This window comes from Zerene cesonia, chromosome Z (genome assembly GCF_012273895.1).
Source record: "Zerene cesonia ecotype Mississippi chromosome Z, Zerene_cesonia_1.1, whole genome shotgun sequence".
Taxonomy (NCBI): domain Eukaryota; kingdom Metazoa; phylum Arthropoda; class Insecta; order Lepidoptera; family Pieridae; genus Zerene; species Zerene cesonia.
In genome coordinates, this window is record NC_052122.1 from 5,889,244 (window position 1) to 5,903,313 (window position 14,070).

The 14,070-nt window shown below is 31.5% G+C and overlaps 1 protein-coding gene across 6 annotated transcripts in view; it reads right to left on the reverse strand.

The window, feature by feature from the left end:
- Positions 1-14,070, reverse strand: part of LOC119835803 (basement membrane-specific heparan sulfate proteoglycan core protein-like) — a 102,138-nt gene extending 88,068 nt beyond the window's left edge. For all 6 annotated transcript variants that reach the window (XM_038360806.1, XM_038360805.1, XM_038360803.1 and 3 more), the window contains exon 1: positions 13,893-14,070. In XM_038360806.1, the coding sequence (XP_038216734.1) occupies positions 13,893-13,952 (60 nt within the window). In that variant the 5' untranslated portion in view covers positions 13,953-14,070. The remainder of the gene's footprint in view (positions 1-13,892) is intronic.

The following is a 14,070-nucleotide window of genomic DNA, read 5'->3' on the forward strand; positions in this document are numbered from 1 at the left end:
ATCTCACCCTCGTTTGACAATCACATGTGAATAATATAGCTATGACATACGAGTATGAATCTTTAGACGGATTTTTCTAAAGAAAATTTATTACTCAAATAAAGCAGATGTTGTATGTATAAGTTTGACTAGCAGGCCAGATTATTATGTTTATGATAGCAAAGGATTCGCGTGTAACTAAAAGGCGTATCGGCATCAGCAGGATCCATCAATGTGTCGCGAGTGTTAACAAAGCAGCGGTCAAGGCGTTAAGAGGGGTTCCTTGTCAGCGCGGGCGCTTTCCGCTCCGCCGTCATAGCGCCCTATTGAGATTGATGTTCTGAACGCTCGGCTTCAGAACCCGCTCGGACAGAATACTAAGAGGCTGGCGGCCATTCCTCGCTCAATTAGCCCCGATCCGACCGGGTTTTGTCTCGGGCACCCTCTACGATGCCTTCTCGACACTTCGTCGCATACCAAATTAACGTCATATTTTTCATGTAAGCCCTCCGATCAAAGTATCGCAATGAACGTTAAGTAGAAGCCTTTTCGGCGCGAATAGGGACAGGCGCTTAATGTAGCTTCGTTTCAGAAATACTTGGGGCCTAACTTTTTATTGTCTTACCGCGGCTTCCTGCGCGTTAGACCGGTTTTGAGTAAATTCTGTTACGATATCAAAATGTGTTGTATAAAACTTCTCGGAACGTGTTTTTCATAAATTGCCTTTTATTTGTCTACTGATTTTATATTAAATACTAACTGCTTTAAGAGGGCGAAAGCGTAGTGTACAAATATCTAATTGTGAGGAAAGCCTGTTTCCAAGAAACAGTCAGTCATTAAGCACGGCTAATTAGCAAAGCTTTTTGAGGGCGACAACAGTTGTGCTGTAAAACAATAGTTAAACTAATATAAAACAACGCGACTCGAGTGTAATGCAGAGGGGAGTATTAATATTACATTATTTTCGCAGTTAGGAAGTCGCAGTTAGTAATTGACTTGTATAACAATACAATTTATCGCTTGAAATGAAATAATGTTTTATCCATAAGAAGATAAAATTGTATGTTATTTCTATTGTGTTCATATGGTATTATATGTCTTTTATAATATTTTTAAATAATTTTTAACACATACATTTTAATATGTATTTTATTATTATATATGTAAATGTAGAGTGCATTGTATGAGTTGTCTAGCAGGCAATGTAGACGCATAAGTGTCAAAACACCATACTTCAGAGTAATTGTTTATGAAGTCAGCCGACTATAATCTAGTAGAGGTTTTCGATATCTAATGAGTCGTGGAATGCAATAAATAGGGCTCATTTTACACTAGCACAATAATCAGCTCCTATACTGTTGACGTGTGAAATGATAATTGCTCACAATAAACAAATCTTAATTTTATGATTAACAACGATTTTATGAAAATATCTCCAATCGTAACCTTAGCAGTTAATGGCGGTCCGCACCGGCATCGCCCGTGGTACATACATAGCTTATAACCTTCCTCAATAAATGGGCTATCTAACACTGAAACAATTTTTTAAATCGGACCAGTAGTTCCTGAGATCAGTGCATTCAAACAAACAAACAAACTCTTCAGCTTTATAATATTAGTATATATTTGATATCTTATTTCTTGATATTTTAAGGAATGAACTCGAAATCATTTAAAATATTACATGATGTTTATTATTTAATAATCTTACTAAATTGGATATACTTTTTATCCTTACAAGGAATAGAACATTTATCTTAACTAAATTTGAATTAATTTTCTCTTAATATATCCCAATTGAGTTAAACTCACAAACTTTCAATTATGGCCTTCACAGCAGATGATGCCCGTATTGAACTAAATGATGGCGCCTCATAAATCTCATTTAAATCGTTAAAAAATTAGCACATGACCGATGTTATGACTGGCATAATTCGTCATTTAAAGAATAAATAAGTTCAATCACATTTGTATCAAACAGTTTTCGATTAGTGGCATTGACTGCGATTGGCGAGACACTATGTTTTTGTACGTAATTTTCGAAAGATGTACCTCATTTTTTATTTCTAATATAAAGTATATATAAATAATATCAATTTTCGATACAATTCCTGGCACATATGAATAAATATTTTACATTTCCCAAACTATAAAACTTACATACCAACAAGCTCATTAAAATATCTAAAGCATATTTTCTTTGCTTAACGAACACAATAATTTAGATGTTCAAAATACTAATACGCATTTTAAAGTTTTCAAATGTTGTGATAATTACTTCTATATTGGAAACAAAACTTAAAGTTTTAATTCTTTGCGACTACGCCAGTGCATTTAAATAGGAACGACTCTATGTTTTCTTTAGGATGGATGAATAAACAAAACACGTTTCGAATCGAATTGGCCTTATTGTTCTTCTGAGAATTATAATCGTCTGAGTTTTGGGCTTTATAAATTTAAAGAATCATTGGAATCTCAATTCCCATAAATTTAATGAGCGTATTGATAAATGTATCTACGATTAATTAAAGCGATGAGTCTTTAAATTTATGCGGTATTTTCTTTATTTATTGATTGTTGTTTTTATGATGTCGAGTAAATTAAAAAAAATATTGTTTTGAATTAATTGTCACAACGTTGAGTTCTAAATATCAATATTGCAAAGACAGTACTCGCATATCAATTGTAATATTAGAAAATAATTAGCTACAATAAACATAACACAGTTTTTGTGTCCTATAGTATACCACAGATAACAAAGTATTATGTTATCTATGGTATAACGTTGCATCACATCGAAATTAAGAACAACGGTGGTAAAATCTATGCAGTGAAACTTTATTTTTAATCTCAACTTTCAAAACAATTCGTTTGTAACTGAGCTTCCATTCAGCGTCGCTGTACCTTATGCTAAAAGGAGTTCACAAACATATTTCCAAGGAACTTTTACAGCTTTGACCTAAGAAGCAGAACCAAAATTCAAATACACAGCAATATTAACATTGTTATAAAATGATAGTGTTTTATTATCGATCTTTCATTTCTATAATGCTGTAAACTGTAGGCGTTTAATGCATTTGCATAATTAAATTGTCAATGGGATTAATTTGTCAGATATTTTAGTCATGAGTGCCTTTGCTTTGTGCCTTTGTGACGGAATAATTTGTTTTTACACGTAATACATTTAATGACAGATATTATAATTAGATTAATTTGTACGCTCACCAACTGAGGCGCTATAAAAAGGTGCAATGGTTACAATTCTAATAGTTATAATTCTATCTATGGCAATGATCCAGAAGCGAACTATATAATAATACTAACAATATCGTTCGCTTCTTGATCATTGCAACCTCAAAAAGTGACACTGCTGCTAACGTATACGTATTTTATTATCATACGTTATTTTCATTTACTAGACAGATCGAATTAAAGCCACAACCAGAGCTTTTAGACCGTATAATATAGGCTTTGTTACTAAGAAACGTGATGAACTCAACGTTATATGCAACGTCTGCAAACAATGAGACATTCGTCATTTCAATCTGATATAATCGGTGTGGTCTGGCAACTCTCTGTATATATTTTTAGCTATACATTACTTATTGTGTTACTTGAATTTTCAACCTGAAGGTGGAGAGAACTATACACATAATGCAATGTATTGTGAATGTACATAACTTATCAATTTTAACCGTCTCTTGTATGTTTTGTCAAGGATTTATTTTCAACTCTTTGGGACATTGTGGACGCATTTATTTAGATAAAGTACATGTTAGCACATGGGTAAGTGTATAGTATTAAATTTCTGTTTAGTTTGTATTGACCAAAAAAATGGTATTTTCATTCTGTATATGCTAACGAAAATATTGTATTTCTCAAGAACTAAATGCGATGTAGCGAAATTTGTACTGTACTCAATATTGACATATATAAAATAAGCAATTCATTAATATTCAATTCATATGATATGAAAAAAAACAAATCAAATTTAATGTTTTATTTTCATTCTATGCCCAAATTGACATTATTTAGTTTACTTAAGAGCTCCTACACATATTATACATGTGATTAATCTATGTTACCTAAATTAATGCAGATGGACGTATACTATTTAAAAAACAAAGATTAATTGACCTAGATACCAAATGATTGAATAATGAAATGAATGCAATGGTCATACGGTTCCTGAGATTAGTACGTTCAAATATATATAAGCTTTCAGCTTTATATTATTAGTACAGATGTAGATGATTATAATATATTATATGATTCATATGAAATAAATTTCACTATATGATTTAAATCGCTTGAACAATGGATTTCCTGTAGCTGCACAAGGCATTATAGGCCTTAAGATTAGATTTAATTATCCTCACTTCTACGATTTTAAAATGTTCTATTAATGATTACTTTTGTACTGCTACTACATATACATTATCGATCCGCCCCGGCTTCGTCCGTGGTACATATATAGCCTTTAGCCTTCCGCAATAAATGGTCTACCTAACTGTTTTTCTACTTAACTATTTTTTTTCAAATCGGACCAGTAGTTCTTGAGCGAGTTCAACCAATCAAACAAACTCTTCAGCTTTATGATATTAGTATAGATATACAATAATACCAGTAATCCTTATGATTGTTTACCTTTACTTGTTTTAACCATACTATTATGTGGCCTGATAAACAATTTAATCAATAAGCTAAGTCTACACGGCCCTGTTCGCTCGTTACCCAGACGCATCTTTATAAGTCCGAGATCTTCAGATCTTCAGAGTCCTCCTAAATCAGGCCAACACCAATTAAGTTTTGATATAAAACCTGTACGTTTTAAGTCACACACACACCAAATGATTTGAATTTTAACGCTGAGACTGATATTATATATTATTTTATAGTTTTCTGTATATGTATATGTATAGAAAATAAAGAAATTAACTGAACATTGTAAATATTGATTAATTATCACTACAATAAACAACGCATATTAAACTTTAGCTTTCAGCTTGCGACAGACCTTGTAAAGGCCCCCAGGGGATTTCTAGGATAAAAACTATCCTTTGTCTTCCTTAGATCTCAAACTATATATCTATCAATTTTCATTCAAATCAGTCCATTGGTCCATTAGAGACTTACTTTCGTATACGTACATAAAACACCTACCAATATTTAAATACGAAAGTGTGTTTGTTTGTTTCTTTCTCGTAGGAGCGATTTAATTGTATGTTTTTTTTTGTCACTATGTCGCATAGGCTGCTTCCTTCCGCGGTAACTATCTCATTCTTAAGAGAATTTCTTTTCACTATTCGGACAAAGAAAATTCCCTTAGGAGTGAATATAATAACACTCAATGATCAATTAGAGACTGCTTACGTTGAGTACTGATTCCTAGGAAATGAATTGAAAGAACTGAGTCCTAGAAATATTGCCCCGTGTTTCTAAATCAAGTGTACCTAACTCTATTATAATATATATTTTATTCCAAATGATATTACTTGTTGTACAATATGAGAATAAATAATATATAAAACTAAGCATTTATTTATATGTATTCGTAATAAGAAGAAATAATATGTTAGTAAAAAAGACTACTAGCTAAAGACCACCACCAAACTCCACATAAAAGTAGCACAAAATAATTTTACATTATCATGTATCCGAATATTCAGCCAAATTAAGTAACACGGGTTAGCTTAAACGTACAAAGAATATTATTATATCTATGTAAGTAAATGTTTATGTAATTATATAGATTTAATAATTTTTACATTGCTCTCTCTTAACAATTATATGAAAATGTTTATGATGAAACGAGCGTACCTAATCAAATGAAAATACTAATAAGATATTAATTTGTTCGCCATCAATTAAAAGTACAATAAAAACTTATCAGGTTTATTGCGTTCTAGTTTTTTATTTTCGTTTCAATTTCCGATCAAATAAGTACTTGAAGCGCATTGTAATCTTCTGTATTAAATCCGCTTTCATTTAGACAGAAAATTCATTTTACAAAATGTTCTCTACGTGAAAGTCCGGGTTTATAATATAAACAACATTTAATCCGCATTATAGTTCGTTAGAAAGATTTACCGGGTTGCGATATATAAACAATTTGTTACTTATATGCATATTGAATATTATAAAGACGTATTTATTCGAATCATTGATGAGACGCGTCTCAATTCTCGATTCTTATTTGAATAGTAGCGTAGGTACGCTCGCCAAGGCCTCGTGACTTCACAAACTAATCGAAAATATAAAAAATGCTTACGTAAGTGACAAAGTTTGAAAATAATAAGCAGCGATGTGACCGTCAGGTCGTGTATCTCTTTGAAGATCATACAATTTTGAACGTTTTTACTTTAATATTCCATAATAAGCGACAGCAGGAGAATTGATATATGGAATGATATTATTACGTTTTAAATGAAGAGTATCTAAATAATTAAATTCATTATATGATACATATATGATCACATAATTGAGAAAATGTGCGCCTACAAATACATTTCTACGATTAAATTTCAAATAAAATGTTCAAGCAACTTAATTGCTTAATTATCAACATTGAAAGAAACAAATAATATGAAAAATCTGGCACTCAACTTTTTGACTCAAATTAAAGAAGAAAATTTCAACATTGTTAACAGATATCTCTATCATTTCAATAAGAGGCATAATATGTGCGTTTGGGTACTTCCCCGATTTTTAAATGATGGATATTCTTCAAATGCGTACGTTTGAACTATGGCTATCTAATAGTTTCATGTTACACTGACTGTCATAATATTACAATTAATTACGACTTCATCAAACACCACGAAAGATTATACAAACACTGTGTATGTAGTTTTGCGAATGTCTTATCACGATTCTAGTTAGTAAAAAACCTTACGAGTATCTACACCGCGCAAGTGTTACGTTGGCAAAACTAGATTCTAGACAATTCCAACAAAGAATATGATGCACGTTTAAGATTGTCTACGAATAATAAAGCGTTGAATGTATGGAAAATATATCGCTGTCGTCTTAATATTAGAGAAATTAAATGATTCTCAATAGTGTCCCTGAACGCCAAGCGTGAGATTAAATAATAACTTTGTAAGGATATTTTTAATCTTAAAATATCATGCAACAAGTGTCTATAAAATGCAACATGCATGAAGCATCCGTTGCATCTAGATTAAGCAATGCTGATAATAAAGTGGGCCACATTATCGCTGGTTATCTTGTTCTACACCAGTGTGACGATCGCATAATAGTTTAATCACCTTCCATTTAATGCATAACACTCCTTTATACTTTGTAATATAATTCACAAAATATGAGATCATTTGCTCTCGTATAGAAATAGATAATAAGTCTGAATACAGATAATAATAAATAATATATTAAGTCGTAAGTTTTCTCGGTTTAATAGTAAGTATGCGAATTTTATTTCATCTCTGATTATTCCGAAAGGTATAGAATGTAGTTAACATTAGCATGAAATAACACAACAATAAGCTAATTGTATATGGCAGGGCTAACGATGGACCAAGAAGATCTTCGCATGCGAGATTTTAAGGTCGTAAAAAAAACATGACAAGATTTGACATAAACATAAAACAGTGTACAGATAAAATCAGAAGATAGGAGAGTGCTCTTTAATATATTATTTCACCATATTTAAAACCCAAGAGTGATAACTACAAAAAATAAGCATAATTCATAATTAACGGATGTATCGCATATAATAAGCAAATTGGCGTTATCATGTGTATTGTGCAAGGCGTCACGGGTTGGGTCACTTACGATAAACTGCTCAGATAAGTGTGCCCAAAAATCAGAAAAATATATATTAAGTTTAATTATCGGCTTCTACTGAAACTGGGAGATTGACACAATACGCTGATAACATGGAGGATAACCTCCGCATGACAATCTTCCAAACGGTCATTTCGAATCAAATTTGCCTACATTCGTGCACAATAATTGCCATTAATGATTTCCTTAACACATAATGAGAGACACTAAAATTTTATTAGCAAAATATTTGTCAAACAATACTTTTCTTCTTTCTAGTATCATTAAATAATCAAACAATTCATATTGTGTTAAGCTTCATATGAACATAAAAGCTTTATCTATTTTGATTGAATTGTCAGTAACCTATAAACATATAAATAATGAATATCTGTGTTTTATTAAGCAAATTAACGATAAGGTTAAGAGAAAACATTTATTTTTATATTGACCTGAACTGATAGGAAATAAGTAACGATGTTTGCGCCGGGAAGTGTCCTACATAAAATAAGTTAAATGCGGTTAATACTCATAAAATGATAACAAACACATCAATCTATTCACACTTCTGGCCTTACTTGTACTGAATCCTCCTTGTGCTAATCAAAATATGAACTGAACACAAGGAATGCAATTCAATGCATGAGATTTATAATTTAGTATATCAATATCCTGATAGGAAATCTTAACTTATTACTAATTCGTGTCGACCTAGTATCGAATCAATCTATTTAGGTCCGTGTAGAGTGCAATATCGTTCCGAATAGGACTCATCAAGACTGTGATGAAAATTGCAATTCTTGGATTTTATATATTCCTGTACAGTTGTTAACAAATAAGGATTCATATTGTAGTCGATTATTGGTATATTCTTTATTGGAATGCTTTTTTCTTTACAAATTTCGGAAACGTGTGTCTGTTGACGTGTAATAAAAATGATTCCTACTTACTTTATAAATGTGATTATTGTAAGTTTGTTTAGTATGCTTTCGAAACTACTCAACCGATTTGGATGAAAATTTGTACATAGATTATTTGACAATCCTACAAGAACAGTTTGTGGGAAATGGGAACTATACGGGCAAAATTCAAGGACAGTCTTTTGTTTTGACTACGCGGATACAGCCGCGGGAGCGAGGCTAGTAAGAAAATTGTTTATTTTTAATACATACAAAAGTTTCTATATTCTTAGTATATAAATTATCAAAACGATGAATGACAATAAACTTACAGCAAAGCAAACTCACATTCTATAATAGACTTTAGCTAAAAAGGCTATATATGTAAGCAGCCAGCATTTTCGGTAAAAGTAAAATCTAGATATTTTTTCAATACCTATATCCATTTTTATACTTCACTAGCTGACTGAACTGACGTTGTCCTGTCTCTGAGCGACCTGTCAAACTCGGGGAACGTAAATAGGCGTTTAATTTTATTTTCTATATTTTGGTGCAAATTTTTCTGAAGATTATTCCATAAAATCCTTCTACTGACAATACCAAACGCAAAATAAAGTGAAACCGGTCTAGCAGTTCGCGCATGACACTGTGACCATGGGAAATAGGGATTTAGTTCTATAAATAGAGATCGCTCAATTCTGATTTAAAACTTCGTTCAATTATACTGTCATTATCAAACAAATCATCCTCACTTTTAAAGAGGCCAAATTTTGCGGAACATACGATTACCTACATACACTCAAGATAATGATTATCTCTATAAGAAATCTTTATCAATTAAATGTTTACACAAGTGTCGGCGTGCATTTTGGGGTTCCGCAATTTGAGACACTATTTCGATAGTTCATTCAGTATGAAAATAATACTAAATCATAGTTATTGTGCAAGCGAAATTATAAAAAACGATATCTCATTAATCTCCTTTATTTTCAGTTTGATCATAAGACAGCAGTTTTTGTACACAGACCATGAGGTTTATTTACAAAAGCAAAATGTAAGAACGCGATTGTTAAATATAGACGTGTCGGTATCTAGTTGCCAGGAAGCAAAAGATAACCCCTGATAGTGATACCCGTCGCGGATTTGACAGGGTCAAACACACGTTTCGTCAATATATCTATTTAAAGTTCATTTATATTGTTACTGAATACTTGAAAATTCTAGTTATATCCATTGTGAATGTTTTAAAAGTGTGGTATAAATGAGTCTCTTGATACAAAGATTGTATAGATAACATTTTATTTTTATAATTTTAAAATACAAATTTTGCATATAGGTACCTTAAACTAAGAGTAAATTTATTAAAGACGGTTAACAATTTAACTGCCAATATTTAATGCTAAAAGCCTAATTGCTATCAATTCTCTAAATGGCTAAATAAAAATTAATATTATAATTTTTCGTCCGAAAATACGGTATTACAAAACTGTTAAAATGATCTCAGGGACATATTATGGTTTTATTTTTGTAATATTCCTTTATAATTTAGGAGGTACTCTTTAACTTTAACCTGGTCTTCATTATTAAAGGCGATTTTTAGGCGCCATATAAATCCCACCAACTGATATTTAATTATCTGTTCAAGATTGATATTTCGTACGAGGTATAAAAAACAAGATTTCAAAATGTGGTACGAAAAAAATCATGGATCTAACAATTTTTAAATTAATCAATTGTATTTACATGTATCGAAATTCTCTATGAATATCTCCAAAATTAGATTAGTTGCATCATTGAGTAAACCTAACATCCACTAATTAATATATTTTTTCATATAACAATATTCAGTTTATTCTAAATCCAGCCAATGTGCGGAACAGGGTTGAGTTATTTCTATATACAAAGCCAAGCTATACTGTGATTTGTGAAGATGTTTGGCCACGGAAGGCTTGCTGTGCTCAATGCTGTACTGCTCAACTAAAACTTGTCAGTAATTCTATTCCAAGCTTACACGAGACCGAGGAGGGAAACTTTACTGGCGAACTATAGGACGAATCTGTGGTTCGGCATAGTTTTAAGAAACTCCGGTTGGATTAATATAATTCACGGCAAAACTATGTGTGAAATATGGATCAAAAACGCTGCCTGTGTTTTTGAATTATTTTCTCAAAGGCATTCTAAGAGAGAGTCTCCCGAATTGCACATGCTCATTTGTACTTATTCGAGTAATCTCATCTCTTACATAACTCAAAACACATAAAGAGCGAAAGAATAGAAAAGCTAGTAATTCTTGTTAGACATAGGATCTGAGATACATATGACAATTACGGCGTACATAAAATCTGTAACAGATTTTTTCCCCTGAAAAATACTAAAACATAATAAACATGATTCGTCAAAGATGTCACGTTAAATATAGTTTAATTACACGATTAATAGCCATACTGAATTATCTCTGTATCTCTATCTATCTATCTAAATCAGCTTAAAAACCCACATTGATGTGTTTGTATAAAACTTAAACAAAGTAATCGAATATTCGATGAAAAAACCATGATAACAGAGTTGGTCCGCGCTGGAAGTTTGTCTGATCTAGAATAATTATCTCTTTGTCTGTAATAATATATAATATGTTGCCTTTGCAACATTTTATTATGTTTAATCAGATTGCATATCTTAAAAATTAAAATTTAAACCGGAATCGACTAGATTGTTATTCCTTTTTTAATATAAAAAAGTAGTAAAAATAGATTAAATTCGGATCTCGCACTCGCCGGCCGCTGGGGAAGCACGCTCGCTTCGCTCGCAGCTTCTGTACGTTTTGTGGTCATAAACCTTAACCCAAATCTAGCCATTACTATCTTTATAAAACATGTCAATTATTCAACGAAAAATTTAAATGATTTCCATTGATTTCTCCAACCGTCACTAATAAAACCTATGCTAGGTTTTATTAGTGACGGTACTGGTAAAACTTCAGTTTTAACCATAAACGGGCGTATACAGAGTATCTAATATACATATTATGTTCTATACCTATTTTTGTATAGGTATTAAAAACGATTTCTTGAGAATTATGACGAAAACAATACATAATTTTAACAAAAAGTAGTTTTGCGTTCAATGATTATTTTTGTAATTCGATATTTTTACGTAATTCGTATATATTTACTGCACAGTATATAATATACTATACGTATAAAATATGGCCTGATTTGAACTTTCACGGCGACTTTATTAACTGTCCAAATTTATCCAACTATTTTTTACTGAGTTTTATAGGGCAGAGATATGTCACTGGTTTATTAAAACTACGGATTGTTAGAATATTCTTCAGAAATCGTCTCCATTATAATCTATAGGTCATGCACGGATGGCATTCAAATTATTTCATAGACAGACATTCCATATTATGTTTTTAATGAATTTTGCTTTCTTATTTAAATATAAATCGATTATTAAAACATATTATTGTAATAAAACTTAGTGTAAAAATACGTACATTTTATTCTACATGATTAATTTTATATTAGGTACATATTACATAATACGTGTGGCTGTAAAAATGCAACGTTACTATGTCTTATTTACACGTGGAGTACTGCACATACTTGTTTATGTGATAATAGAAAAGCTTTTAAGAATGTGCCTTTTTCAGACAGAAAATTGAATAAGGACTGGAGCGGCGCCTTCTGATACGACATTGATGATCCGATTGCAGAAGGATATTCGTTAGGCTTGCATATCTCCATGAGATAAACTTGTGATTTCAAATAAAAACTATTTAAAAAATTTGATCCTGTGATGCTCTAAAACGAATATCAATCAAAAAAAGATGCTCTGCTATGCGAATCTGTGATAGACCAGCGCGCTTATTTATATTACATTGTAGCATACACTTTCTCTAGTGTTTAAAAGATATTCCCTTTACAAAAGTAATGACACAAATCTTAATAATGTGAATAATATTTTCATTATTCCAAACTAACACAAATCTCCCATTTACCTAAATCTCGCTTCTACAATTTTTGTAAGGAGTTATTTTTACGTACTGGTACGATAAGTTGGAAATTGATTAAATAGAACCACGCGTATAAACTAATTTTGTCACCGCTTATAGCTGTTGAAGCAATTTAATTTATGTTATAATAAGTTTACTACTGTTAATAACATACTTGCTGAAAAATAAATGTCATAACCGCAAAGAATATGACGGTACATTTTCAATATGATCAGTCTTACTAATTATTTTAATTTTCTTTGTCGTTTTATCGTATAACCCTTTTAAGAAAGAATCGATTTGTGAATATATTGATTTTAAAAGTATTTCCAATCAGGTACTTACGAAAGAAACGGCCTGTTATTTTCAATTACATTAAGTACGGTTAGAACTTTTCAAGTAGGTATCGTAATTTCTACTTGATATTTAGCCAAGTTTACAGAGAATCGGAACTTTAGTTATATGCGAACTATGCAACTAATAGACTTTATTAAGAAATTTCCAATAGTCTGTTAGCATCGGAGTCACGATATGCGATCTCTAATTAATTGAAGGGTTTCGTAAACACATCATTTTTGCTCGTAAATGACTTTAACAACGTACAAATTAAGATTTTTCAATATTTTCAGGTAAATACAAATTTGTATTAAATTAATCGCAACGGAGCTGATTGACGCTTTCATTTCGGAGTGAAACAAAAATTTATAAATTGGACAAATAACATATGTTGACTTCCGAAGTCTACGAGTTTACACTTGGTGTTATTTTTTCATAATAATAAAATAAAACTTTATGGAAATAAAAAGTAGATAAAAATAATTTTAGTTATTTATATATTCCAAAAGTTATTAATAAATGCCTCATAAAAATCTAGTCGCAGCACAAAATAATATCAACATGAATTTTTAAGCCTACTATAGCAACAAAAAACTTTATAAAGTATGAAGCGTTAGAATATAGCAAAAAACCATAATGTACCAGAAAATATTAAACTGAGTTTAGTTGTTTCTTTTTGCAGAAACCGGCTCTTACCGTCACGAGTTAAACTTTAAAATTTCATACAGTTATCGTCTTAACAAACTAGAAAACGTAATATGTATTTATAATATCATGGAATTACAAAATAAGTGTTCTGTTACTGAAAAGTTGGAAGTTGTTTAAAAGTTTGCATCTTCAAAGGCCGACATTGCCGGTAAATTCGCAGAAATGCTGTAGAGATTAAGACTTACCTCGGATAGTAGGGAGATGAGGACGAGTAGCAGGGCCGCCGAGAGCGGACGGACCCTCATCCTTGTGGTTGATGAACTGGTATTGTGTAAAACTTGGTCCGGAGGCGGCAACCGCGTAGGCACCGACCGTGCCTCGCTAGCGTCAGACCGCGAATGGTGCGACGTACGACGCGCCACC